Below are 27,492 nucleotides of genomic sequence, written 5' to 3' on the forward strand. Positions count from 1 at the left end.
TAGGTTTATATTATCAGTTCTCAAAGTGTGGTTGGTCCCTGGCAGCATCAGCATCATCTGGGAAGTTTAATGTTAAGACTTAACAATGTTAAGAGATACAAATCCTCAGCTTTCCATCCCAGATTTACTGAGTTAGGAACTCTGGAAGTGGGGCCCAAGCAACAAGCCACTCAGGTGATTTTAATGCACACTAAAGCTTAAGAACCACTGAAAACACTGGAAGGGGGAAAAGGAGCTAAATGCTAGGTTAATTGCCTGTGTAACAAAAATCACATTTATCTTTGTTAATCATTAGCGGTAAGCAAAGAAGTTACAAAGCCAGGTTTTTCATAAAATAGCCTGTTGGTTTACAGTATTTTTAACAAAGAACACCTTAAATATGAAATACATATGCTGTCAAGAAAGGCTGACATAGTATTCCTTATGTAACAGATCCAACTAAGGAACCCCTAAAACAGTATATGCCACATTATGACTGCAAATTAAAGTCATTTTAGAGATTCTGCTGGGCTTGTGGTAAGGTTTTGTGGGCCCTCATGTGGCTTGGATATTATATAAGGTAGCAATATATAAGGTAGCAATTAATATGTACCCAGGCATTGTGGAATTGACCAAGATTTAACTTATAAACCTTGACTAATGATCCAGGTGTCCAACAGTCAAGTCATATCTATCTACATTCTTACCAATTAGGATGGAGTAAGACAGGTGTACTTAGGGTTCATCTACCTCCTGAACATGCCCTATGAAATAATTCTGAATTTCAGATTCAACTTTCCTCTGAGAACACAGCCAATCTTGCTGGTTTGGGGAGAGGGGGTCACCAACAGACACATTAAGGTACTCCCCTGGTTTTATCTTGGGATCAGCCTGATTTACTCCAAAGCTGCACAAACACAGGAGCACAGTTAAGAGCTAAGTGAAGCATGACATTAAGGAGAAAAAAATGACAGATTTGGGAAAATATGTTTTTGACTAAAATATTTACAATGTTTTACCTATCAGTGGTAAATGGAGGCAATTTAAAAACTACACACATCTGGTGTTGATTCATTAATGTAGTATAGATAACCTTTTTAAAGTTGGGGTGGGGGACTTCCTATTAAAAAGAACTAAGATTTATGTAGTTATTTAAGTATACAGTTCATGGTTATTCCTCCAAAAAGGCTAATAAAAACAGTAATCTCATGGCATTTAACCAGTGAGTTTAAGAGTTTTTTAAACCAGATTTTGAGATCAACCTCAAATGCTGTATTGCCGATGTTCACCATTATTCAAGACAACCTTTAATAACACTATTATCAGGTAATTAAGGGACCAAATAAAAGTATTTTCAGAAAGGATTGGTTGACACAAGAAAACTCAATTCTGTCCACAATCTGAACCAGGTTCCTCATGCCCATCTCTTTGTTTTTACCTCTGTAAAAGACACAAGCAGTAACTCGATGGGGAGAATGCTTTCACAATTTATATGTATCATCATGTTTATACCTTAAGTATCCTACAATTTTGCCAATTTTATCTTAATAAAGCTGGAAAGAAAATATGGGGAAAAATGGTGTGTTTTCAGAAGCAGTAAGAGGAATGAAATAGTTTGCAAGTTAAAACTGAGATAGGTATTGACATTTATCTAAAACTGTGGAAATTCTGGGAACCTATTTTAATATTTTAAAAGTGAAATGACCAAAACCTTATTTTTAATTCACATGCAGACCATGGAAATTTACAGGACAGGAAAACTGACACTCCAGTATCAGTTTATCTGAAAAAGACCAATAATTGTATGAAGTTTGTGCATAAATCCTTAAAGTTCTTAAAAATTTCTGAACTCGAATGATTATGTTGCAAAATAACGTCAGAAACATGCAGACCATATAGTGTACACAATAACATGTAAAAACAGATTTGGGTTATTCTGCCATTTTTAATTTTAGTAAAATAGATAATTTCAAATTACACAAAGCAAATCCATCCACTCATCATTGATAAAATTTTAGAAATATTTTCTATAAAAAGCTTAGTATTTAATTGGGAATGAATCCATTAGAACATGTTTTCTACAGGTACAGTGTTCCCATCCTCACCCCCATTCTTAGTAATGAGAAAAAATTTAAAATACAGAAAAGTACAAAAAATAAGACAAGATATCCATATACCACCAATTGAAAGTTATCCAGTATTTTGTTATATTTACCTTCAGTCTTAGCTTTTAAGAGAAATGGATGTTTATATATAAAACGTTAAGTCCCCCTTAATCCCTACCCTATGCCTCCCACTCATCCCCTTCCCTTCTCCAGTCGTCACAGGCAACCACTGTCAAGAGTTTAATCTGTATCCTTCCAATCCATCTCAAAAACATTTTAAAAACATACATACATATATATCTATTATTAATAATATAGTACTGAATTACGAGGAAAGATTTAATTCAAATTTACAAAAATGTCATGTGTCATTCTGCAACTTCATTTCCCCCCTCAACATGATTTTGGAGATCTTTCTCTGTAATACATGTAGATCTCATGTTACCTTTTACAGATACACAGATTCATTCCATCATAAGCATTTACCATTTTGTTCCTGGTGGGCATTTGTTTCTGATTTATGATTACTATAAATCATGCCACAGTAAATAGCCTGGTACTTATTTTCTAAGCATACAAACAGCATAGAACCACTAGGTAAATTGTTATAAGATTTGTTTTCCTACTCCCAAGATAATAACCATTTTTGTATACAGCTTTTTCATATTCGTTTTTTAATCCCCCAGGATCTTACCTTTGTATATAGTTCATGGTTCATTTTTTTTCCTTGGAGGATAAATTGCCTCCAAATCATTTTTTAAATAGTTCCATTATCTTCTCACCTCCTGATTCCTTATCTACTGTATTCTAAAATGCATAGATATTTCCAGAATCTCTTCTATTCTGTTAATTCAATAAGTCTCTTCCTTCCCAGTACTTGCAACTTATTTTTTTAAATCACATTGGTAAAGATCTACAAATCTATGTAGATAGCAATGATCATAAGCATGTCTTCCATTCTCAATTTTAGTGGAAACATACCCACAGTTCCAGCATTACCTGTGTTTTTGTTGTTGTTGGGCACAGGGTTTTTATCATACAAATGTCTTTCTTTAAAGTATAAATCCTCTGATGTCCCATTAGCTTTTAGCTTGTTTCACTCACTTGTGATGCTTTCCTTCCAAATGGCTATTTCTGAAGTGCAAATTCCTTTGCTTTCCAACTTTCAAGATATTCACAAGGTTTTTAATGAGTATGAATTTTCTGGTGTCTAATGTGGTGTGACTTCTGGCTGAAAGCTTTCCCACATTCACTACACTTATAAGGCTTCTTACCTGTATGTATTCTCAAATGGAGAGCAAGGGTTGAGAACTGAGAGAAAGCTTTCCCACATTCATTACAACCATAGGGCTTCTCGCCTGTATGGCTTCTTACATGCACAGTAAGAGATGAACTTTGAGAGAAGGCTTTTCCACATACATTGCATTCATAGGGTTTATCACCTGAATGAATTCTCACATGTACAATAAGCGATGTTCGTTGAGAGAAGGCTTTTCCACATTCATTACATTCATAGGGTTTCTCTCCAGTGTGAATATTTTGATGTTTTATAAGGTACTTCTTCTGGCCAAAAGCTGTACCACATTCACTACATTTAAAAGGTTTCTCTCCAATATGAATTTTCTCATGCTCAGTAAGGTTTGATTTGCCACTGAAGGTTTTTCCACACTCTTTACATACAAAGGGCTTCTCTCCTGTGTGAGTTCTCTGATGTCTGATGAGGTTGGACTTCTGAATGAATGCTTTCCCACAATCCTTACACTCAAAAGGTTTCTCTCCAGTGTGAATTTTCTGATGGGTAAGGAGGTTTTCCTTCTGGCTGAAGGATTTTCCACATTCATTACATTCAAAAAGCTTCTCTCCTGTATGGGTGTTCTGATGTTTAATGACATACTGCTTTTGGCTGAATGCTTTTCCACATTCATTACATTCAAAAGGTTTCTCTCTGTTATGAAAATGCTCATGCTCAGTGAGATTTGATTTGTGGCTGAAGACTTTCCCACATACCTTACAAGCAAAGGAGTTTTTTTCCCCACTACAAATTCTCTGATGACTGAGGTGTGACATCTGAATGGAAGTTTTCCCACATTCACAAGGTTTCTCTCCAGTATGAATTTCTTGAATGAAGATTTACTTTTGGCTGAAGGTATTTCCACATTTCTTACATTTATAGGACTTCTCTGTGTATGGCCTTTCAAAGGTACTGAGAGGGACAAGGTTCAAGAGAAAACTTTTATCATATGCGGCACAAAGCTTTCTCTCTGAGTATGAATTTTCTAATATTCAACGAAGTTTTGTTACATTCACTGGTTTGTCTCCAATTTTCTTCTGCTCAATGAGATTTTTCACCTACCTTAAGGCTTTTCAATATTCCTTAGAAGCACAGGGTTTCTCTTCAGCCTGATCTCTACATACAATGAGGTGTGACATGTGAGTAAAAATTTTCCCACATTCAGTAAATTCACAAGGTTTCTCTCCAGTGTGAATGCTCAGATATCAGATGGGGTTCAATTTTTTTTAATTGAAGGCATTTCCATGCTGATTTAAAATTCAAGGAGATTACCATAAAGTAAGCTGTAGCAGGACTTACAAACTAATTAAAGTGATGATTCTTTCCTACACAACTTCCTTTATGATTAAGTCTAAATTATGTTTCAAACTCTAGGTATATTGAGAAGGTGTTGTCTTAAAATATACAATGTCTGACATAAGAGGAAGTATTTTTTCCAATTTTCTTATATTCACTGCTTTTTTTCTCAGTCTGTACTTTACTGGAGATGGATGCAACTTGCCTCCCAAGTCTTGCTTCCTCTCTATCTGCTCATCATCTTCTCAGGCTTCTTCTAAAATGGAGTACAAAGAACCATCATTCAAAAGAATTAATATATAAATTAGCACTTAGAACTGTGGCTGGCAAATGTTAAGTCTCAATAAATGTTAGCTTTATGTTATTTATTTCTTTTACTAATAGTAAAAGTACAGATTGTGCTTTTGGGATTAACTCTGGTAGCCCAACTCACACTATTAAAGAATCCTCATGACCAATAACTCCAACTAAATTTTGAGAAGGAAACTCTTGTGGAAAATATCTGGGTAGAAAATTAACATTCATGGGTACACAAAGCTTAGATTACTCTTGAAAAATAACTTCTCATTTCATAATTCAGCAAATTCTAACAAACACTGAGCAATTAGCTAATCGAATAAAAAGATAAAAACATAAAATTGAGAATGTTTACCTGGGATGCCTAAGAAAAGGAAAGGAATAACCAACAACTGCTTCATCCCAGAGCTCCATTAAAATGACAACAGAAGGTAAAATGTACAAGCTCACAAATAAAAAGGATAAGGGACATACATCAATACACACAGGAGTTAAATTTTTCAGTAACGTAAAGCACATGAAGATTTTCTACAGAGAGCAGAGCTGAAGTTCAAATGTGTAACGGTACTACAGAAGAGGATGCCACTGTCAAGCAAGCTGATTTGTGCAACAAAATGTCAGAAAGACTCAGGAAATGGAGGGAATTAAGCACCTCAAAAAGAGTGAAAGATGGTGGCTGAAAAAAGACTGTACAAGATGCAATCCGACCTCTACCCTCCCAGTCAGGAGGAGAAAAGACTACTCCTTTGTATGAAATGGAGATTATTCTTTGCAGAAATTTAATTAGAGAAACTCCAGATTCAAGAACAGCCAGCAAATGACTGACAGAGGAAGACTGCTATACTGAAATCAATGGGATTAAGTCTATACATAATATAGTGAGATTTCTAGCATATTCTGCAGCTGAGGCCAAAAGTTGGCAACCAGTGTATATATTTGTGAGCAGGCTCTGAAAGGATCCTTTTCTGGAGCAGCTGAAAGGCCCATGAAAAATATCAGTAGAATGACCCCAAATTGACAACTGTCACTTGTACTTTTTTTTTTCTCTTGAAATAAATGACCCAGACACGCCTGAGTTAGTGGGAGTAAGGCAGTAATATAACCCTTTTGCAGGGAGGAGACCCTGGGTCCATGAGGCATTTTACTTTGATCCATTGAAGCCTACCAGATGACTAGAAGTATCTAGAAACAAAAGAGCTATCAGTCACCTTTTACTAAATCATCCTTAAATATGACTATATAGCCAATATTCCATACACATCTGAAAAACTCCACTAACATGAAAGATCAACGTCAAGAGAAAAAAGAAAGCCTGAGGAAATAAAGGTAATACACAGCAAACAGAACCCTAAAACTAATCATAGTTATGAGAAGATACTTATTTTATCAGTGAAAAATAACAGAGTTTTGTAGGCAGGAAACAAAAAGTTCACTTAGGAATTGAGACTGGGTTGGGACGGGGAAGGTAGACTGTATTATCATTCACCAATAACAGAGTCTTCTTACTGCAGAAGCAATTACACTATTTCACCCTAACAAACTCTGGCATGGCTGTTTGGCCAATAAAATATTAGTACAAATGACAAGTGTAATTTCCTGGTAGATGCTTTAACAAAGCAAATTCAATGGAAGTTCCTCCAAAAATTAAAAACAGAACTACCATATAAAGCCAGCAATTCCACTTCTGGGTTATTTATCTGAAGAAAACAAAAACAGTAACTCAAAAAGATCTATGCACCCATGTTCACTGCAGCGTTATTTACAATAGCCAAGGTATATTAACAACCTAAGTGTCCACAGATGGATGAATAAAGAAAATATGGTATACATACAATGTATTATTATTTAGCCATAAAAAAGAATAAAATCTTGACATCTGTGACAGCATGGATAGACCTTGAGGGCATTATTCTAAGTGAAACAAGTCAGACAGAGAGCAGATACTTGTATGACCTCAATTTTATGTGGAATGTTAAACACACACTCACACACACACATGCTCATAATACAGAGAATAGACTGGTGGCTGCCAGAGGCAGGTGGGGGTGGGGGGTGGGCAAAATGGTTAAAGGGGATCAAAAGGTATGAGTTTCCAGTTATAGAATAAGTCATGAGGATGTAACGTAATTACTTATGTGATGTTAACTAGACTTACTGTAGTGGTTATTCCACAATACGTAAAATATGAACTCATTACCTTGTACAACTGAAACTAATATAATGTTGTATTTCAATTATACCTAAAAAAAACAAAAAGGGACAAAATCAAAGGATAAACCTAGTTAATATGATAGCTGAGTAAAACAAATTCTAGAAAGGAAAGGAGAAAAATAATTAAGAAAATATTCAAACAACAAAGAAACTTTCTTAAGTCATGAATCTCTACACTTAGGTGACCCATTTGGTACCCTACACAAAGAATAACAGAAGACACATACCTAGACACATTACTGTTTACATTTCAAAAGAGTAAAGAGGCCATGTTTTCAGGAAAAAACATTTATCACTCAAAGGAAGAGAAGTAAGAATAGCATCAAATTTCTCAACAGGAACATGGGAAGCTAGAAGACAAAATTCTGAGCGAAAAGTTCTAAGCTTAGCCTATCAATTTAATGGAACAGTCAAAGGCATTTTTCAGATAGGCAAATACTCAAAAATGGTACCTCAAATACAGCTTTCCTCTCAGGATGCTATTAGATGATGTGCTCCACCAAAATTAGTAGACAGAGAAGACAATAGATACAGCACCCAAAAAAGAGATGTAACATAGAGAAAACAATGAAGAAAATTTCTTTAAGAATGGTGATATAAAAAACTACAAAAGCTGACTATCAGATGAAAAGTACAGCCAGTCCAGACTGGAGCAGGAGGATAAAAATTCTGAGTAGTATTTCCACAGGGAAAACCAGAAATTTCCCAATACATTTGACCACATGGAAACTAGTATTGAGAGGGCTTTTAACTCTTCTGAGGACGAACAAGGGAGTGTGTGGTAAATACAGAAAACTAAACAAGTATCAACTCCACAAAAAGGAAAAAAATGTACATAAGAATAAAATTTTATGCATCTCACATAAAGTTCTGTTGTACACCAAAAAATGATAGTTGCCTCAAAGAAAAGCACTTGGTCAAATCATTTAAGTTGTAAGCTAAATTGCCATTTTTTTCTTGGAGCACCATTTTTATTTTATTTCATGGGCATTTTTTTCATGGAGCACTATTAATTTACTAACTAATAAACAACTGCTTTACACCTGATTTTTCAGGTGGATACTATTTGGCAGGTGCTTTCTTCAGACAGAAAGGAGACAGTCATTTCAAGAACAATTGATAAGAATGATAAAATTTGAGTTTTTAAGCAAAAATTGGAACAAAGCAAAAATTAGAATTTTGGAAAACCTGTATCCTTTGCCATGAGAGTTGTAAGTTCCCAATACTTAAAGGACTTATCTACTGCGACTGGTGGTGGTGATATGCTGTTTTGATATCATATAACAAGATATGTCAACATTTCAAAGATCTGCCTAACTCAATCGACCAATGCATTATGGTATGAAATCATGTATGGGTAAAAGATCCATTCAGTTTCAGACAGACAAGTGGATTTTATGTAAGAAAACAAAAAAATATAGTGATAAAGTTTCAGATTCCACACACTGCAGCTAATCTTGAAAAAAATTACCATTTTTCAGGTGTTGATGTAGTACCAAAGAAATATATCCACAATTATCTGAAAAGGCTACAGAAATACTTCTCTCCTTTCTAACTACTTCTGTGTGAAGCCACATTTTTTCATTTATGTTGTATTTCAATTATACCTAAAAAAAACAAAAAGGGACAAAATCAAAGGATAAACCTAGTTAATATGATAGCTGAGTAAAACAAATTCTAGAAAGGAAAGGAGAAAAATAATTAAGAAAATATTCAAACAACAAAGAAACTTTCTTAAGTCATGAATCTCTACACTTAGGTGACCCATATCCCAACATCAGAAATGATAATCAAGCTGTCTTCTATTAACTCAAATAGTAAAGATATTTACAAATATGAAAAACAATGGTCATTCTACTCACTAAATTTTTTAATTTTGGAAGATTATTTTTATTAAGAAAAATATTTAAGTTTACATGTAATAGGATTATTATTGTTATTTTTAAATAAGTATTTCTTACAAGTTTTCCATTTTCCTTTTAAATAAGGTAAATATCACTAATGTCCACATAAACCAGCTGTGGGGGTCCTCGAGTTTGTTTGTTTATACTTAATTGTGGTAAAATCCATCAAACTTAAAATTTACCATAAATCCTCTTTTAAAACCTTTTAAAATTGAGGTATCATTGACATATAATATTAGTTTCGGGTATACAACATGATTTAATATTTGTATACACTGCAAATATACAAACAGTGAAATGACCACCACAGTCAGTCTAGCTAACATTTGTCACCATATACACTTACAGATTTTTTTTTCTTGTTACAGGAACTTTTAAGATCCAAGTGGTCCTCAAGTATTAAGAATATAATGGCTAATTGGTACTGGGTTTCCTTTGTGGTGATGAAAATATTCTGGAATTAGACAGTGGTGATGGATGTACAACTTGTGAGTATACTAAAAACCACTGAATTTGGATTTTTATCCAAACCCTAAAGTATGGATTTTATGTTATGTGCATTGTATTTCAATAAAGCTGTTATTAAAAAATAAATGTAGAAGTTCCTAGGACCAAAAGTCCTACTCAAAACATTTCATTATTCATTCAACAAATTTTTTCCCTCTCCTTACTATATTTCTGACACAGTTCTAAGCTCTAGGGATAAGCAGTATTGAACAAAACTGACAAAATTCTCTGCCCTCAAGTTTACATTCCAGTGGACACAGACTATTAAATAAACAAAGGAGATGGTTTGTTAAAAAGTTATATATACTCTGGAAAAAAAATTAGGGAAAGGGTAAAGTTTTAATTTTTAGATAGGGTGGCTTCTGAGAAAGAGTCAAGACATGAAGCAAGTAAGAGTGATCCCTACCAATATCTAGAGCAAGAGCATTCTAAGCAGAATTTAAACAAGTGCACAAGGCCCTGAGGAAGAAACATGCCAAACATGTTAAATATGCAACCAGAGTCACAATTACATATATTATGTTCCTCATGGCTTAGCCTGACCTCTCCTATTTTTTAACCATCTCACAATCTACAGAACTTCCTGAAAGCAGCTCCAATAACATATGTCTAAAAAGATTTCTTCATTCTTATCTCTCATTTAAGTACCTTTCCCTGAACTTCTAATCACAGTCAGATTCACTTTCCCTAATGTATGTTTCATATGAAATACTTTTAAACACAAATTTGTATGTACCTGGATCTTAACATCCTAACTATAACCTGAGATGCTGGATAGCATTAATGGCTCTGCTCTTTCCTTTGAATGGCTGAACATATTTTTTTTTTTTCTCTTAACACTGAGGGCAATGTGAAGGTGGAAAAAAGGAGGGGAGGACCATTTAGACTTTAAAGATTTAAAAACACAAAACCAAATCTACAGTTTAAACCTTGACTGGATTCTGGCATTTTAAAGAAAGGTATAAAAGGTATTTTGGAGATAGCTGAGGAAATCTGAATATGGACTGAATACTACATAACATTAGGGCATTATGGCTATTTGTCTAAGGTGTGATAATGGTATTTTAGTTAGGCAAGGAATGTCATTATTTTTAGAAAACACATACTTAATTTTTTAGGAGTAAAGTGTTTTCAGCAAATATAATGAGCATGCACAGGGATTTAGACACACATAAACAATAAACATGGCAAAACATCAATTACCAAATCTACATAGTAGGTATATAGGAGATCACTGTACTCTTCTTTAATTGTAATATGTCCTCTTTTTGGACAAGATGTTGAAGCATATCTTTTTAAAGGCTTGACTGACCATATTACAAGGACCGTAAGAAAATAAATAACCCAAACCTAATATTAAACTGGTTTGAAGTAACCTCTGGGCCTAAATACTGTGCTGAAATCTCTGATTTGGACAGGATATTATGATTTCACTGTCTGACACAGTAAGAATGAAAAAGTCAGACAGCTATTGATAAACAGGTAAAATGACAGTGGGCAAGACAGAAAAGCTAGAGGTGCCAAAATAAAAATATTATAGAAAAAGTGATTTCTAACTTCAGAATAGATGAGTCCTTTCTGGGAATTAATTTATAAAGGGATGGAGGAAAGGCAGAATGCGGTATTCTAGAAGTCACCTCCAGTCAGAGGACAGAGGGAAGGAGGGAAAAAAAAGCAGAGAATGAGAAAAAACTTAAAAAGGTAACATCTCAGATCATCAGAGCACCAATCAAACAGAAAGTGGGAGTGAATTCCTAGAGCACTGACTCAAACATAACATAAACAGATCCTTTCTTCTATAATGGTAAAATAAAGATATCTCTGCCTACTTTTCATGTTGGTGAAGAAGAGAAATGGGAAAAAAAAGGAAAATGCATTGTTGGTAAGAGTAGGAAGTAGCTATAATTCTAATGTCTTATGAGAAAGGATGTGGGTGAGCAGCTGCCACTCATTTTCAAGAACAGCTGTCATGCATAATCTATTTAAAACATAAGGCACAGCCTCCAGGGTCAAATCACCATGTCCTTGTTTATAACACAATCCAGAAACGTAGGCTGGATGCACATGTGGTAAACTCACTGGAATCCCTGAATGGTAGATAAAGTAGAACTGAGCAAGGAAATGCAGACACCATTTTTTAATAAAGCAGCTCCCGAGTATAAAAAGCAGAAGAGGTCACAACTTTCTAACTCCCTAAGTTCTTGAGTTGTATATCCACTGCCTCTGTGAACATACACTTAGATGATCAGTAAATACGTCAAAATTAGTTAAGTCCAAAGAAGACTCTTGATCAAGCTCCCAAAATTCCTGGTGTTTCTATCTCAGTAGATGTCTTTCTATCTTATTCACTTCTAGTTAAAACCTCAAGAGTTATCAATGATTCCTTTTTCTCTCATAACTGATATATGATCTATTAGCCAATCATGTCAGGAATTCCTTTACAATATCTTAACAATCTATCTGCCACTAGCTCAACTACCATTTTCTTACCTAAATTACTACAAAAGCCTCTGACTAATCTCCTACCTGTGGACTCCTATACTTTATTTTCTATACAGCCACTAAAATGTTAACTCTGATCTCCTCACTCCATTGACTAAAACCTCTTTATGGTCTCTCAAATCACTTAAAGTAATGGCCAAAATCTATGTTTGGCCCATCACCTAACGAAACCTACTCTTATTCTCTTTTGCTCACTCTGTCCAGCCCACAGCCCTGATAACTATTCTTGAACAGCAAGCCCCAGGGCTTTTAATACTGTCTGTCCCTTCTGGTTGAATGCTCTCCCATCAAATACTGTATGCCCCACTCTCACACACTTCTTTTTTTCCAATGTGATCCTCTTAATGAGTTCTTCCCCTGACCAACTTATTTAAATATAACCCCAACTGGCCCTCTCTATGCCAGTTTTCCTGACTTTATTTTTCTCCATAGCACTCACCTCACCATCTAACAGAATATATATTTTTACTTATTTACTCATAGTCTGTCTTCCCCAATTAGAATACAGGCCTCAGAATGGAAGAAGTTTTGAATGCTTTGATCACTGACTTCCTCAGTACCTGAAATGGTGCCTAATACATATTCAATATATACTTATTCAATGTATGAAAACACTATGTTGGTAGAAATATAAATTGATTTTTTCCTTTTGAGAACATTGTGCCCATTTCCATCAAATCTATAAATAAATATAACTTTTACTCAGTATGTTCACTGAAGAGTAAATTATTATGTAGCGGTATCTGCATCTCTCTGCAAAGCAATATAAACAAGTATGGATGTACTTGTATCTTTAATAGCATAAGCCTGGGAACAACCTAAATGTCCATAGATTAGAAATAGGTTAAATAAATTATGTGTTGATAGAGAATCTCTCCCAGAAACAAAAAAATACAAAATATGAAACAACCCACAAACTATGTGCACAACAGAATACATACCACTATTTATATGAGTAAGAAGAAAACAAGGACTTGTGTATGTTCATATTTGCAGCAGACACATAATGTGCGCCGGTTTATTTATACAGACTACCTCAAGAAGGATACATGTGAAATTCTTAAAAGCAACTAGAACTTTGAAGAACTGTTGTTAGGGTCCAGGACTCCGGGGTTCCCCAGAGAACAAGCCACACCAACACGGAGATGTAAATCCAAGCAAAGTCTTTATTCAGCCAGCAAGCTGGGGCCGACAGCACCTCCCCTGACACGCAGACCGAGTTCGAGCTGCCGACCCCCAGGCAACTTTGGGTATGGATTATATAGGGTTTTCACAGCCGTTGCACCGAAGCCTGCGCATTTCTACAACCAATAATTTCAAAACACATTCTATATTGTAACCAATGGAAAACATTGTAACCTTTTAGGGAGCGTGTCAGTTGCCTAACCGCTCCAGATGTTATCTCTTGCTTACACAAGCCTGTCTACGTGGCTTATCACGGATTACGTCCCCAGGCTGTTACCCACTTCTAGTTATCTAATTTAGGGCAGGCGCATTCCTTAACTTAGCCTCTGGTAGTTTATACAAAAACTGGGTGGCTCTTGCTCTAGGGTCAGGCTAAGGTTCATTAGTTCTTTTTCCTGACTCTTGATGCTCTCAGCACTCCTTTACAGTGTAGGAAGAGGTAAAAGGAGACTTTTTTACCATATGCCTTGGTGTTCAAAATTTTTACACGTTGATATATTATATGAAAGACAAAATAGACTAATACATTTATATAGACACACACACACAGCAGAAAGGCAGAAGTGATTTCAAAAGCAACAACTTCTGAGAGAGGTATGGGAGCATCCTGCTGATGTGTCATGTGGGAGGTGGATACAAAGATAACAGAAAGCATGATTACAGATATAAAATGTAATTCTGAGGCTTTAACCACTGAAAAAATGAGAGAATGTGTTAAATAATAAAATGAATTTAAATGTCAGACAATAGGTAAAGATTTAAGACCTGTAAGAGACAATGCATGAGAAAAGCAATCTACACACATTAGAGGATGTGAGCACGAAATTATCAACAGAAGGTAACAATCACACAGATGCAGTACAAATGAAGACTGAAGTACAAAGTACTGACATCCAGAATAGAGATTAGAGGGGAACCTGGCCCTTCTATACTGTGATTAAAGAAGCAGAGTACTAAAATATAAAAAAAATGATGACTCAAAATGTCATTCAGTTACCGAAATAATTCATACCAAGTAATACTCCTAGACTAGTGCTTGTAAAAAACACCCTTAAAAGCATTTTAGAGGCATCAAGGCTGACTTGAACAACTGCAAGACGCCAGGTTGTCACTCACTCACCTGGACAAATTTCCTTTTCACTTCTTTCTCCACCATCCAGTTTGTCTTCTTATTCCAACAGAGGCTCACATACAGCTTGGTCAGTTTATAACCTGCAATTGGGGAAATGACATCACTAGAATGTTAATGCTGGGGCCAAAGTGTCATTCTGTAACCCAGGCTGAGCCCTGGGGCTTCTGGCTTTCTGAAGGATGAAACTGCAGTTTCCAGGGGGACACAAGGAAGCGACCCTGTGAAGAAGAACAAAGTAATGACCTTTTGCCCGGAGATTAAAGCACCCACAATTACATGAGCAAAGGAACTAAGAATATTTGAATTCTGAATTTCAAAGCCATACCCTCATTACGCCATTTTGGTCTCCACACATACAAAAATGGGAGGGTGGGGGAAGGAATTCACTTTCAGAATTTTAGTTACACAGGAAAACTGTTCATACCTTATATGCAGGATGACACCCCTGCATAGATTCCTGAGATTTTAACTATGCCCCTTATTCCCATATGAAATATCTGTGACTACAGCAACATATGCCTATCAGAACTAAGCCACAAGGATACAATGCATAGGAAGTTGTTCTGACAGTATTCAGGAAAACTCAAGAAGTTTTCCTGGAGTCCTAATACTTACTTTGCTTATATTATACTCTGAACGAAAACTATGTATTAGAAACGTCCTGTAAACATATGTCCATCCATTCATTAAGAAAAATTTCAAGGACATTATTGGGACAACTGACAAAATTTGAATATGGGCTTTGGATCAAATAATAGTACTGACGTTAAAATTTTTCTGACTTTGATTACTGTACTGTGGTTATAAAAAAAAAGTCTTTGTTCTTAGAAAATTCATGCTGAAGTATTTACAGATAAAAGGAGTATGTGTGCAACTTAGTCTCAAAAGGTTCAGAAAAAAAATTACACACATATCTGGAGAATGAGAAAAGGAAAAATAAAGCAAAAAAAAAACCCCCACCAGAATGAAAATGATTGGTAAATTTGGGTTAAAAGAATATAAGGAACTTGGGTGAATGTAGTAACCACATTGTTTTAAATGTGAAACCTTCATAAGAGTGTTTATCAATAACACCTTAATAAAAAAAATTGTAATAAAAAAAGAATATAAGGAACCTCTGTGTATTATCCCAACTTCTCTATAAAGCTGAAATCATAAAAAATGTAAAATCCTAAACATGTTACTTCCAACACATATACAATGTATATTGTGTGTACTGACAAAACTTAGTCACCAGTTTGCATTGGGATGTGGAAGACATGGAATGCCTAGAGAATAATTTAAACATGAGAGAAACATGAGGGGTGAGTTGGCTGGAGAAAACCTTCAGGAGAAAGGAGATCAAGTTTGATACTCCAGGGATTGAGAGTGTCAGGTTTCTGGGGAACATGGAGGCAGAATCTGTAGGCAACTACACATACACATGAGGAATTCAGAACAGGCCTTGAATGGAAATAGGAATTTGTCAGTTGTCAGAATATCACTGCTGCCGAATACATAGGTGGAATATAAGTATGTAAGTCACAGTAACTATGACTGCTTATAGAGAATATACACAGTACGTGAAGATGGTCAAGGCCAGAATCCTAGGAATACCAACAGTCAAGGAGTCAGGAAAGGTTTCAAAGGAGCTCGGTGGCTTAGTTTTGACTCTTTCTAGTACTTCTGAAAACCATACAAAACATCAAGAATAATGGCCGAAGAGAAGGAACAACAGGCAGCCAATCCATACACTACATCTTTAGTGAAACTAATATAGAGAATATATGTTCACTCTAAATTACAGCTAAGTGTAGCCCAAACACCCCAAACAGCAGAAGTGGTGCAGGCACTGCAACAGTGTGGTAGGTATAACAGTTAAGACTAGATAACGGTGAGACGTCTTTGAGGTAATAGATCTCAGAACATATTCATTCTCAGAATGAGGGATTCACACTGAGAGAGAACTGTTAAAACTGAGTCTAATAAAAAAACAAACTCCATGTAACTCTACCAAATGCAGACCCAAACAGGGAGCCAAAACAAGAAGTCGCAACGAAGCCTAGGAATAACTGGCCATGCTGATGGGGTTTCCAAGGACTTAAAAGAGTTCAGAAACCTGCAGTTAATATTTCTTTACAGCACGAGGAGGCCTCACCCTAGAGGGAACTGATGAAAGACCTAGATTAAATAGAAAAGGACTGTAGGTCGAAGCAGAAAAGTAGGCTTAAAAAGTACTAGGGAGCCAACAGGCACATGAAAAGATGCTCCATATCCCTAATCATCAGAGAAAGGTAAATTAAAACCACAATAAGACATCACCTCATACCAGTAAAGATCACCAACATCCAAAAGAGAAACAACAACATATGTTGGCAAGGATGTGGAGAAAGCGGCACCCTTCTACACTGCTGGTGGGAATGTAAAATAGTTCTTATGGAAAGTAGTATGGAGGTTCCTCAAAAAACTAAAAATAGAAATACAATTTGACCCAGGAATTCCACTCCTAGGAATTTACCCTAAGAATGCAGCAGCCCAATTTCAAAAAGACATATGCACCCCTATGTTTATCGCAGCACTATTTACAATAGCCAAGAATTGGAAGCAACCTAAGTGTCCATCAGTAGATGAATGGATAAAGAAGATGTGGCACATATACACAATGGAATATTATTCAGCCATAAGAAGAAAACAAACCCTACCATTTGCAACAACATGGATGGAGCTAAAGGGTATTATGTTCAGTGAAAAAGTCAGGCAGAGAAAGACAAGTATCAAATGATTTCACTCACCTGTGGAGTATAAGAACAAAGAAAAAACTGAAGGAACAAAACAGCAACAGACTCATAGAACCCAAGAATAGGCTAACAGTTACCAAAGGGAAAGGGATGGGGGAGGATGGGTGGGAAGGGGGGGATAAGGGGGAAAAGGGGGCATTATGATTAGCATGTATAATGTTGGGGGGATGTGGAGAAAGGGGAACCCTCCTACACTGCTGGTGGGAATGTAAAATAGTTCTTATGGAAAGTAGTATGGAGGTTCCTCAACACAGGGAAGGCAGCATAACACAGAGAAGACAAGTAGTGATACTATAGCATCTTACTAAGCTGATGGACAGTGACTGTAATGGGGTTTGTGGTGGGGACTTGATAATAGGGGGAGTCTGGTAACCAATATGTTGTTTATGTAACTATACATTAATGATAGCAAAATAAAAATAATAAATATAAATATAAATAAAAAGTACTTGGGAGTGAGGTGTCCTCAGATTTAGCAATTTCTAGAAGCATGCATCATCCTGGAAGGCAAGTACTGTGCAGAATTATGGAAAACAGAAAGATGGAGATAAATGTCAGCCTCACCCAGGTTAGGATCATCAAGCCAGAAGTGGGGAAGTCCCTTGCTTTAAGTACTGGAAAAGGCACAAGAGCTTGGAAGCACAGAATGCTACTGTGCCTGCTTTTTCCTGGTACTTGTCTAGGAAAACCTATCTCATACAAACACTAAGTAACATAAAGTAATATTTTTGTGTGTCCATACAAGGATACTATAAGAAAAATAGTGAAAAACAACAGGTAATTTTCCAAAAGTTAAGTAAATTCACCTTGAAAATACTGCTAAAGCAGATAAAAAAATGAAAAAATGTAACAAAATGAATTTAAAAAAAACACAAGAACTTCAAGAAGCAAAGCTATGAAAAAACACAAAAGTAAACAAAAGAACTGTGCAAAGAAAGGGTCACTCAAAAAGAAGGAATGGAAAGAAAACAATAGGAATGGACATCTTACCAGGCATCTTGTTTTTGTTCTGTTTTTTAAAAGACTGAAGTATCAGAATTTGCAGGGATTTTTGTTTTCCTTGATTAACATGATCTTTCTCAGCTGTTGCACCTGAGCAACAACAGTGAACTCAGCCTGAAAATTTGTACTCAAATCCCAAGAAACCTAGGTGCATGGATAATCTATATGTAGGTAATCATTATCTTTATCTGACCACAAAAGCCAGCATCATATCTAATGCAAAGCATCAGAGGCATTTCTATTAAATTCTAAATAAAAATAAGGATATCCACTGCCTTAATTATTAAATATAATTATAAGCAATTCAGTTAAGCAGGAAATAAAATTTATAGAAATCATATATACAATGACTCCATTTCTAATAGCAACAGAAAAGTAACATACCTAGAAATTAACTTAGCAAGAAGTATATAAAACTTTAATGAAGAAAATTTTAACACTCCAGAGGACCCTAAAGGAAACCGGAACATATAAAATCATAAAGATCTAATGTCCCTTTCTCCTAAGTTATTTTGTAAATGTAATAAAATACTAATAAAAATAATTTTTTTCCCTAGAACTGCGCAAGCTGACTCTAAAGTTTGTGTTGAAAATAAAAAGCAAGAACAGCTAGGAAACTGGGAAAAGGACAAACAGTAAGAGGAGACTAGCTTTATCAGATACTAAACGTAATTACAAAGCCTCAATAATAAAAAGAGAAGTACTGGCACACAAATACAGACTAGAAGATGGATGAGACTATAAAGACCAAAATAGACCAAATACATATGAGAATTGAGTTTACAATCCAATCTTAAAATAGTAAAGTCAAAATGTTTTAATAAATGGTGCTGGAAGAACTGGAGTAGCCAATTGTAAAAAGATAAACCTGGATGCACACCTAATTATCATATACCAGAATAAACTCTAAATGGATTATAAATATGAAACCCTATAAAAAACATAACCTTGTAAGAATTTGAAAGTAGAGGTGAAACCTGGAGTGGTTAAGTCTGACTGTAACCACATATGAAGACTGATAAACCTAGCTACATAAAAATAAAAACCTCCTGACTCTGCATCTTTTTAAAAAAGATGACTGTAAAGAACATCAAAACACAATTTAAAACTTGAAAAAGAATCCCAAATCATTTCACATAGGGCTAACCTTTCTAACGTAACATTAACAGCTCCAAAAAGAAAAAGGAAGCCATAGAAAAATGGGGAAAAGGATATGGCCATTAGACACATGGAAGATACTCAACCACAATTCATAATAAAGTATATAAATTAAACTTAGAGATACCAATTTTCACTCATGCCTTTGGCAAAAGATCAAATCTTCAACACTGAACTCTGATGGCAAAGTTCCAGGAGAAAAGGTGCTCTTGTACATTGCTAGTAAGTACCTAGCTATATGGGCAATTGCACTTGTAGCAATCCACTTTAGAGATACTCCTGCTTAAGTACAAAATGACAGATAAAAACAATTATTACTGCAGTTAGTAATAGCAAAAGATTGGAAACAAGCCAAATATCAAACAACAAAATGTATAATTGACTCAACTATGGTACATGCACACAATGGCATCTTATTTACACTGTTGTTAAAAAGGAAAAAACATCGAATAATTAGGAGATCTCCAGGACATACTCTTAAGTGAAGGAAGTGAGAAACAGATTTATATAGTATACTACCTTTTATGTAAAGAGGGTGGGGGATAGGAGAGAATAAATATAGTGACCCATAATATACTTAACTGGGACAAGAAGACTGCAAGGGGTAGGGGGGAGCAGAGACAAGGTATCTATGAGATACATTTTTTTGTTAAATCATAGAAATGCATTACTTTTTAAATAATCACTCATTTTTTTTAAAGTCCCTGAACTTGAAAACAAATTGAAACATACATACCCAAGTGTACATTAACTTGATAATGTTTTCTTCAAAGAAAGGATTTCAAATGACTTTGAAACAGACAACTCTGACTACACATGCTTTAGTGGGATGCATTCCAGGGACAAAAACAGCTACAAAGAAATTTTTCAGTATGTTTCTCCTGATGTTATGCAATTTGACAATCACCTCCGATGCATTCTGGCCAAAATTAAGTCAAAATTGGGCTTTTGCAAAAATGTCTTCAAGAGGTTCTCAATTAGATCCATGAAAAAGTAACATGATACAGTGTGTTTATGGTTACTACAAGTATCAGTATTGTTATTTTGAAAACATTTTCTTAATACTACAATATAAAACAAAGAAAATAAGTACTTCTGTTAAACATGTTTCAAAATTTTTACTGTCAAATACAATTAGGAGCTAATTATTAGGTAAACCTACTGTTATCATTTAAACTGAATTAGAAACACTAACATGAAGTTATGTTTTTAAAAAATAGATTTTCTAGCTTGGTCACTAAAATGGCCTTGAAACAGTGTTACCTCTTAAGCAAGGAGAACATCCAGCACCCAGATCTTGGTCTCTAATACCATTCTCCAATAAAGGAACCAGAGCTCCTTGGAGAAATGGCCAATTCTAAGTCTGGGAGGGAAGGTAAAAGGTGGGTGGGCCTGCAGTGCAAGAAAGCTTTCAAAGTTAAATGGTAGCAAGTTAAACTGAGACAGAGGAGTCAGCTTGAAGGAGAGTTCACCAGCTAATACTGTTCTAATATAGAATAGATAATACAACTACAGTAGTTACAGTTATTAGAACACAACTTTAAAATGATGCTTCGAGAAGCAAAAACCAGGAAAATTTAAGGTAGCAATCAACTAAATGTAAAAGGAATGAAAAACTAGAAAATCACTTTGCAATCCCTGAAGAAATTACTGATTCACCAAAGATTATTTATTTAGGTTAAAACTATCCATTAAATAATTGATGGGGAGACTTTTGTATGTACCAAAATAAAACCATTACTACAGTTTATAAATAAAACCAGATTACTGTTAGGTCATAAAGGGGAAAAAACCAATCACTAATGATGGATCAGTCATTATAGTATGTCTCTCCTCATGTTGTACAATTTGAAGATATCTCTGATGCATTCTGACCAAAAATAAGTCACAATTGGAATTTTGTAAAAATATCATCAGAGTTTATGAATTAGAACCATGATACAAATCAAATCTCATGAAGGAGGTAATGACAAGTTTCTAAAGATGAATGTAACCTGAACACAGAAATCTAACTTCCTCATGCGTTATAAAAGTAAATGTAAAAAAAAAAGTTTATAAACATGAAAGAGCATCTACATATCTGAATTGTTCAAAAATTTCTACCACAACAGTACAAATGGCTGTACTATTTTCTGAGAAGGTATTATTTTACAGATAGTAATAATGCTATTATTTAATATTTACCTGGTACTTTCTACATACCAGGCACTATTCTTTAGAATTTAAAATTCACTTATCTGCACAACCACCCTGTGGATCAGATACTGTTATTTTCTCTACATTACTAGAGGAGAAATAAGGTACAAGTTGAAATACCTGAAGGTCCCTGAGGCTGAAATTGGCAGGAGTTAACAGAGGCAGCCTGGTTCCATGGCCTACAATCTTTAAAAAAAAAACAAAAAAAAACCCTAAACTCATATAGTTATAAAACAAAAAGATATTTGCCTTACCACATCTATTCTAGTACCACTACCCTCTACAAAGACAACCACTTTTTTTAGTTTCTTGCATATCTTTCTTTATTTTTTAAATAGAAAATACATATTTTTCCCCTTTCTTACTCCAAATCAAGCATACCATGCATGGTATACCTTGCTTTTTTCGCTTAACAATACATTTTTGGAGGTTTTTCAGCGTCAGTATATAGAAAGCTTCCTCCTCATTCTTTTGTACAGCGGCATATTACTCTGTCGTGTTGATAATACCATCATTTTTTCGAACCTATCTCCTACTAATAGGCACCAACTGTTCCTATGAGCAACCCTGTACATCATACAATTTCAAGCAAAATACAGGTGCATGTGTAGGATTAATTTCCAGATGTGAAATAGCTGGGTTAAAAAGAAAATACATCTGTAGTTAGATATTGCCCAACTTTTCTTCATAGGCCTATTTTGTGTTGGCAGTAACACTTTTAATTTCTGAGAACTTATTTTTAAAAATTTTATCATTGAGCTCCTACCTCCCCACACTCCAAATGCTTTCTTTTTCAGCTTTACTGGTTATTCTAGTTTGTCTACTTGTCCATATATAGTGCAAAATAAGCTTATCTAATTCCAAAAGAAAAAAACTGGACTTTTTATTGGACCACAATTAATCAATTGAATTAAGTTTGCACACACTTTTTTATGTTTTCCTACTGAAAAACCTGGCTTATCTATTTGTTCACATTATGACCTTCAGCACTTTTTAAAAGTTCTTAAGTTTATTTCTTAAGTTTATTCCTCAATATTTTTTATTGCTATTTTAAGTAGTGGTTTTATATTATGTCTTCTCCCCGGCTGTTTATGTATTTGAAGGCTATTGATTTGTAGATATTAACTTGTTACCCCATTATTTAACTCACTTATCATTTAAAACGATGGGAAGAATGACTGTGGATGGATTCCTTAAAAAAGGGATTTTTGCAGATAGAAGCAATTTTTTCATTATTGCACAAAATCCATACAAACTGGGTTTCATTTAAGATTAGGACACCTGGAATGTAGTCCAAACTCATGGGTAAGCATTCCAGCAACGAAATTTTCTTCAAATGAGAATAACTGTGCCTCCCGTAGAACCCCAAACCCTTGACTCCCTAATCGTGGGCTTTCTACGCTATACGACACTGCTTTTCAAAGTATAACACTTATCTTTAGCCGAGGCCTTAAAAGCAGCCCTTTTAAAACACCTCCAAAGATTTGCGATCGTCTGAAGCAGGCTCCCCCTAACAAAAAGCTCCTTTGAAATACTCTTACTTGTTTAAAAAAAAAAGGAAGAAAAAACGGTGATTTGCATTCTGCTCCAATTAAGAAGAAATGTGTTTTTATATAAAAAGCCAGTTTTAAATTATTTACCACTTAGCTTTTTTCCCCCTTCTAATCTTCAAGTTAAACGGACAATCCAGGAAGATGGCACGTCGTTATCAGCACTTTCGACAAGGGAAGTGCGGCTCAGACGTTATCTCAGTGCTGGTCTCCTACATCTGCCGCACAGACGCAGCCGTACACAATTCGGCACCCACACAGTTTCTCACTCGATAATCCCGAACATCCGGTCAGACTTCTCGGGTCACACGAGCTCGAACCCTCCTTAGAGGCTCCCACCCCCACTCTACACGTAGGCCAGACGGTCTTAAACCCACTTTCCGCCCCCGCGCCGCACCCCAACAGATCCGGAATCCTCCCCTTCAACCTCCCCGACCCCACCGGCCCAAGACGCCCACATCCCACCTCCTACTTTTGCGCCACGTGGACCCAGGGGCCGGATCGACCCGCGGACAAAGACCAAAATGTCCACTCGGTGCGCTGCGCCTGCGCATTCAGAGAGTGAGTGAGCACTCCCATAAGTCTTCGCGACGCGGCCCGCACGGTCACTGCGACCAGGCCCAGGGTGGTATCTGATTACCTTCTGTCAGCAGCAACGCCGCTTTTCCGGCCTTGGACTACACTTCCCTTAAGGCTTTGCTGGTCGATACAGTCTCTGTCTCTGTTTCTCCCGCACGAACTTGGCTGCCTCTTCCTGTGATTATGGGGCTCTCGGGGTGAGTAGTCCTGCCTTGGGGGAAGATCAGCTCAAGCCTAGTGGGAGGTTTGGAGCGTGTGCTCCGTCTTGGAAGCCTCCCGGGCATATGGTCAAACGGGCCAAACCTAGGCTTTGAGGCTCGAGGACGCCATCTTGTCTGTGGTTTGTCTGGCTTTGGACTACGTCTCCCAGAGTCCCCAGCGGCCCGACGTCTGCTTTGACGTCGTGGCGAGATCTTTAGCTCCGCAGGGACCCGGACGCGACCAAGGGGAGGCAGAAGGTGAGGCGTCTGGGAGTCCGGGGCGGGGACGAGTGCGTGTCCAGAGTCTCTGGTCTGTGCGCTCAGGCAGCAGTGGGCTGAGGATGCCACATTCTGAATGAGTCTTTGTGGCTGTGACCAGGTGTGGGTGCCTGTGTGTGTGTGTGTGTGTGTGTGTGTGTGTGTGTGTACGTACGTGTACGGGTTGTGACTGCTTATCTCCAGGGGGTAAGTCTTGTGTTTGTGTAACCAACCATGTGTGATACTGTGTGTTGGCGTGTGGGGTCCTTGTGACTGTGGAGGTGATCACTGCTTGTAGCCTTGTGTATGTGGCTGTACTTCTTGTTCTTGGGTGTGAGTGTAGTTGTGACCACGACGGGTATGGACGTCTGTGCGGTTATGATTACATGGCTCTAAGGAGTGTGTTTGGTTTTGTTTGCATTATATTGTGGCCATATATGGTATTGTGTGCAGTTGTGTGTCTTGGTGTGGTGACACTGTGTGTATATCCCTGTTGTCTTCCTTAGGGTGTGTCTGTGAAATGTTTGCTGTGTGTGCAACTGTGAGGTGTCTGCCTATGTGTGTGTTTCCAGAGTTACGTTCAGTTATGACTGGTTAGCACTGAGTGGGCCAGAGTAGAGTGCCAATGATTGTATGGGTTCTCCAAGTGGGTGTGTTATTGTGTATGTATGGGGCATTTATGGGTATTGGGGTAGGAAGTCTGGGACTATGTGAGAGTGACTTTGTGTGTCATGGTGGGGGATCGTGTGACTGTGTCTTCTTCGTGGGTGTGAGATTGTGATTGTGTATGAGAGTGTGGAGGTGTCTGTGTGGTTGTGTCCTTGTGTATCTGAAGAGTGGATGTGTGGTTGTGTTCATATGACACTGGCCATTCATTCAGTGCCCATTGTGCATGCCTGTGGCTCCAGTGCTCAGACCCTGTAAAAATCTGTGAAGTTAGGCTAGATTGTGGCCCTGGGAAGTGCTAACCTCAGCCTTTCCTGTGACACTGGGATTGGACATCATGTCCAGTCTTCTCTGACCTCCCTCCAACTGTGTTAAGAGGGTAGGGGATGACTTTTGAAGAATGTCCTCATGACTCATGATTCCTTTTTCTGAACTCTTCTCCAAGAAAGACCTTGAGAAAAGGGAAGAATTGCTGTTGAACATCCAAAGCCAAGTTCAAGGTGCACTAAGTTTTCTTCTTTCCCTAAAACCCTTCTGGTTTTTCTTGACATGTTATTTTTGCCTTCTTCTGAAACTTCCTGCATGAGACTCCACTCCTGCCAAAGTGACCTGGTCTCCTGTATTTGCCATTGGAGTAAGTTACTGAGAGCCTTGGAGGTGAACTGAAAGGCCCATATCCACCCTGTTCCTTGCACACCTAATGTTCATTTAAAAAAAATTTTTTAACTTTCATTTTAAATTAGTTCCAGGCTTAAAAGTGTTACAAAAATTGAATTTCCAGACAGTCTTAACCCAACTTCTCTATATTACTGTCTTACATAATCACCTTACATAATCAAAACCAGAAGATTAACATTGATACACTACTACTAATCTACAGACCTTACTCAAATTTCACTTGTGCCCTTTTTCTGAACAAGGATCCAATCCAGAATCATATGCTGCAGTTAGATGATAAGTCTTTTCTGTCTTCTTTATCTGGCACAGTTTCTCAGTCTTTCTTTGCCTTTCATGACCTTGATGCTTTTGAAGAGAACTGGCAGTCTAATTTGCAGATTCTGCAGCACTGACTGTTCCTCAATTTGAGGTTGTCTTAAGCTTCCTCATGATTAAATTCAGAGTATGTATTTGGGGCAAGAATACCCCAAAAGTGATGTGTTCTTCTCTGTGCATCATATCAGGAGCCCATGAGTTTGATTTATTTCATAATTAGTGGTGTTAACTTTAATCAGTTGGTTAATATAGTGTCTGACAGATTTCTCCACTGCAAAGTCATTGTTTTTCTTATAATTAATATGTTTTGTGGAGAAATACTTTAAGCCTATGTAAATACCCAGTTTCTCATCCCACTTAACATCCATTGATAATAATTCTTGCCTAAAAATGTTACTACTGGCTATTTGCAAATGTTGATTTTTTGTTTCCATCCTTCCTTCTACATTTATTAATTAGAATCCTAGTGTAGAGTTTCCTTCTCCCCTACTTATTTACTAAATTATTTATACAAATAGAGGCTCTTTTTTTATTCTATAGGTTGTAATCCATTACTACCATTTTGTTGCTCAAATTGTCCCAGATTGGGCCCTTGGAAGCCCCTTCAAGTTGATTCCTGTCTTTTCATTGTGTCCCTTTTATTTATTCTTTAAATACTTTCTTATTTTCTGGCACCACAAGATGTTCCAGGCTGATTTTGTACTTTTTCAGCCCCAGACCTGGAACCACCAAATTTCCAAGGGAGCACTGGCTCCATTTATTAGAAAATGGTATTTAGAAACCAAGATTAGATATGCTCATTGCTACTGGGATGTCCTTGCTTTCAGTCCCTCTCAACTATGACATCTGTGTTTCAATAAACACACATCTGTATCTATTTGTATGTATACCTATACAGACAATCCATGATTTTGTATGATATCTCCAATTCCAATTCAACACCACAGGGTTTATTCTAGCCTTCTTCATTTACTTTTTGTTTTTTCTATTTACTTTTTTATAGCTCCTTTCTCTGACAGTGATAAACGACTCACATTAACCATGGTGTATATCTATATCTCTATATATATAGAGATATATATATATATATATTTTTTTTTTTTTGCTCTGTCCTGAGTAGAAAGTAGTTTAAGAATTGCTAACCCATACTACCATATCCTCACACAATTCTTTTTTGTCTTTAGTCATACAGTATACAGTGAAAGTAGTTTTCCCTACAACCTTTGTATGGTAATGTTAAGTCACTTGTAATGCAGGGAGGTTCATTTGTTACTGTTTGGATTTTACTTTGGATTCCCACACACACACATCCTGGTTGATTTTAATTATTTTTTGAGTATATGAAACATACCATGAGTCTAACAGTCAGAATTAGACAAAAAGATCTACTCAATCATTCCTTCACCATTCCTTCTTTCTCAGTCCTGTTCCCTGATTCTTTCCACACTATTCCCACTCACCCATTGTAAGAAACTAATCTCTTTATTTTGTTGGGTTTTCTTATATTTAAATATACATAAAAGTTAAATGCACATAGAGTTTACCATGTTAGCTGTTTTTAAGTGTACCATTCAGTAGCATTAAGTACATTTACATTGTTGTGTAGCCATCACCACCATACATCTTTTTTTCTTCCAAAACTGAAACTGTATCCATCAAATGACTCTCCATTCCCCTTTCTCTGCACTCCCCAGAAACTGTTAT

At 36.4% G+C, this 27,492-nt stretch overlaps 2 protein-coding genes and 1 long non-coding RNA gene across 33 annotated transcripts in view; 2 read left to right on the top strand and 1 right to left on the bottom strand.

Moving 5' to 3' along the window:
* Positions 1 to 9,549, top strand: part of LOC140843032 (uncharacterized) — a 43,058-nt gene extending 33,509 nt beyond the window's left edge. The window contains exon 4 of the long non-coding RNA XR_012126803.1: positions 9,452 to 9,549. This is a non-coding gene — a long non-coding RNA (uncharacterized lncRNA). The remainder of the gene's footprint in view (positions 1 to 9,451) is intronic.
* ZNF146 (zinc finger protein 146) lies at positions 1,905 to 23,918 on the bottom strand. 20 transcript variants are annotated; one of them, XM_073226285.1, is made up of 5 exons: positions 23,558 to 23,688; positions 21,663 to 21,728; positions 14,398 to 14,489; positions 7,166 to 7,208; positions 1,905 to 4,927 (listed from the first exon to the last, which is right to left on the bottom strand). In XM_073226285.1, the coding sequence occupies exon 5, from the start codon at positions 4,149 to 4,151 to the stop codon at positions 3,270 to 3,272; it is 882 nt and encodes a 293-aa protein (XP_073082386.1). In that variant the 5' UTR covers positions 4,152 to 4,927; positions 7,166 to 7,208; positions 14,398 to 14,489; positions 21,663 to 21,728; positions 23,558 to 23,688; the 3' UTR covers positions 1,905 to 3,269. The 20 variants fall into 20 exon arrangements, 19 of the variants coding, with proteins under 19 accessions (XP_073082386.1, XP_073082384.1, XP_073082391.1 ...); XM_073226283.1 differs by lacking the exon at positions 7,166 to 7,208 and adding an exon at positions 8,651 to 8,786; XR_012126795.1 differs by lacking the exon at positions 7,166 to 7,208 and adding an exon at positions 8,651 to 8,786 and having other exon boundaries at positions 4,570 to 4,927; positions 23,565 to 23,700.
* The window catches only part of ZNF565 (zinc finger protein 565), a 33,508-nt gene continuing 29,741 nt past the window's right edge, over positions 23,726 to 27,492 (top strand). For 4 of the 12 annotated variants that reach the window (XM_037021404.2, XM_073226262.1, XM_073226272.1 and 1 more), the window contains exon 1: positions 23,992 to 24,129. The gene's annotated coding sequence lies outside the window, so the exon portion shown is untranslated. Of the gene's footprint in view, positions 23,869 to 23,991; positions 24,130 to 25,240; positions 25,296 to 25,405; positions 25,430 to 27,492 lie in introns of those variants that run through there. The other 8 variants (XM_073226265.1, XM_073226264.1, XM_073226268.1 and 5 more) reach the window with 7 other exon arrangements.

This window comes from Manis javanica, chromosome 17, assembly GCF_040802235.1.
Source record: "Manis javanica isolate MJ-LG chromosome 17, MJ_LKY, whole genome shotgun sequence".
NCBI classification, from domain to species: Eukaryota; Metazoa; Chordata; class Mammalia; order Pholidota; family Manidae; genus Manis; species Manis javanica.

What these genes read in the sequence shown, in the direction of transcription:
- ZNF146 (XM_017668920.3), bottom strand. Translation starts at nt 4,151, where the DNA reads ATGTCACACCTCAGTCATCAGAGAATTTGTAGTGGGGAAAAAAACTCC.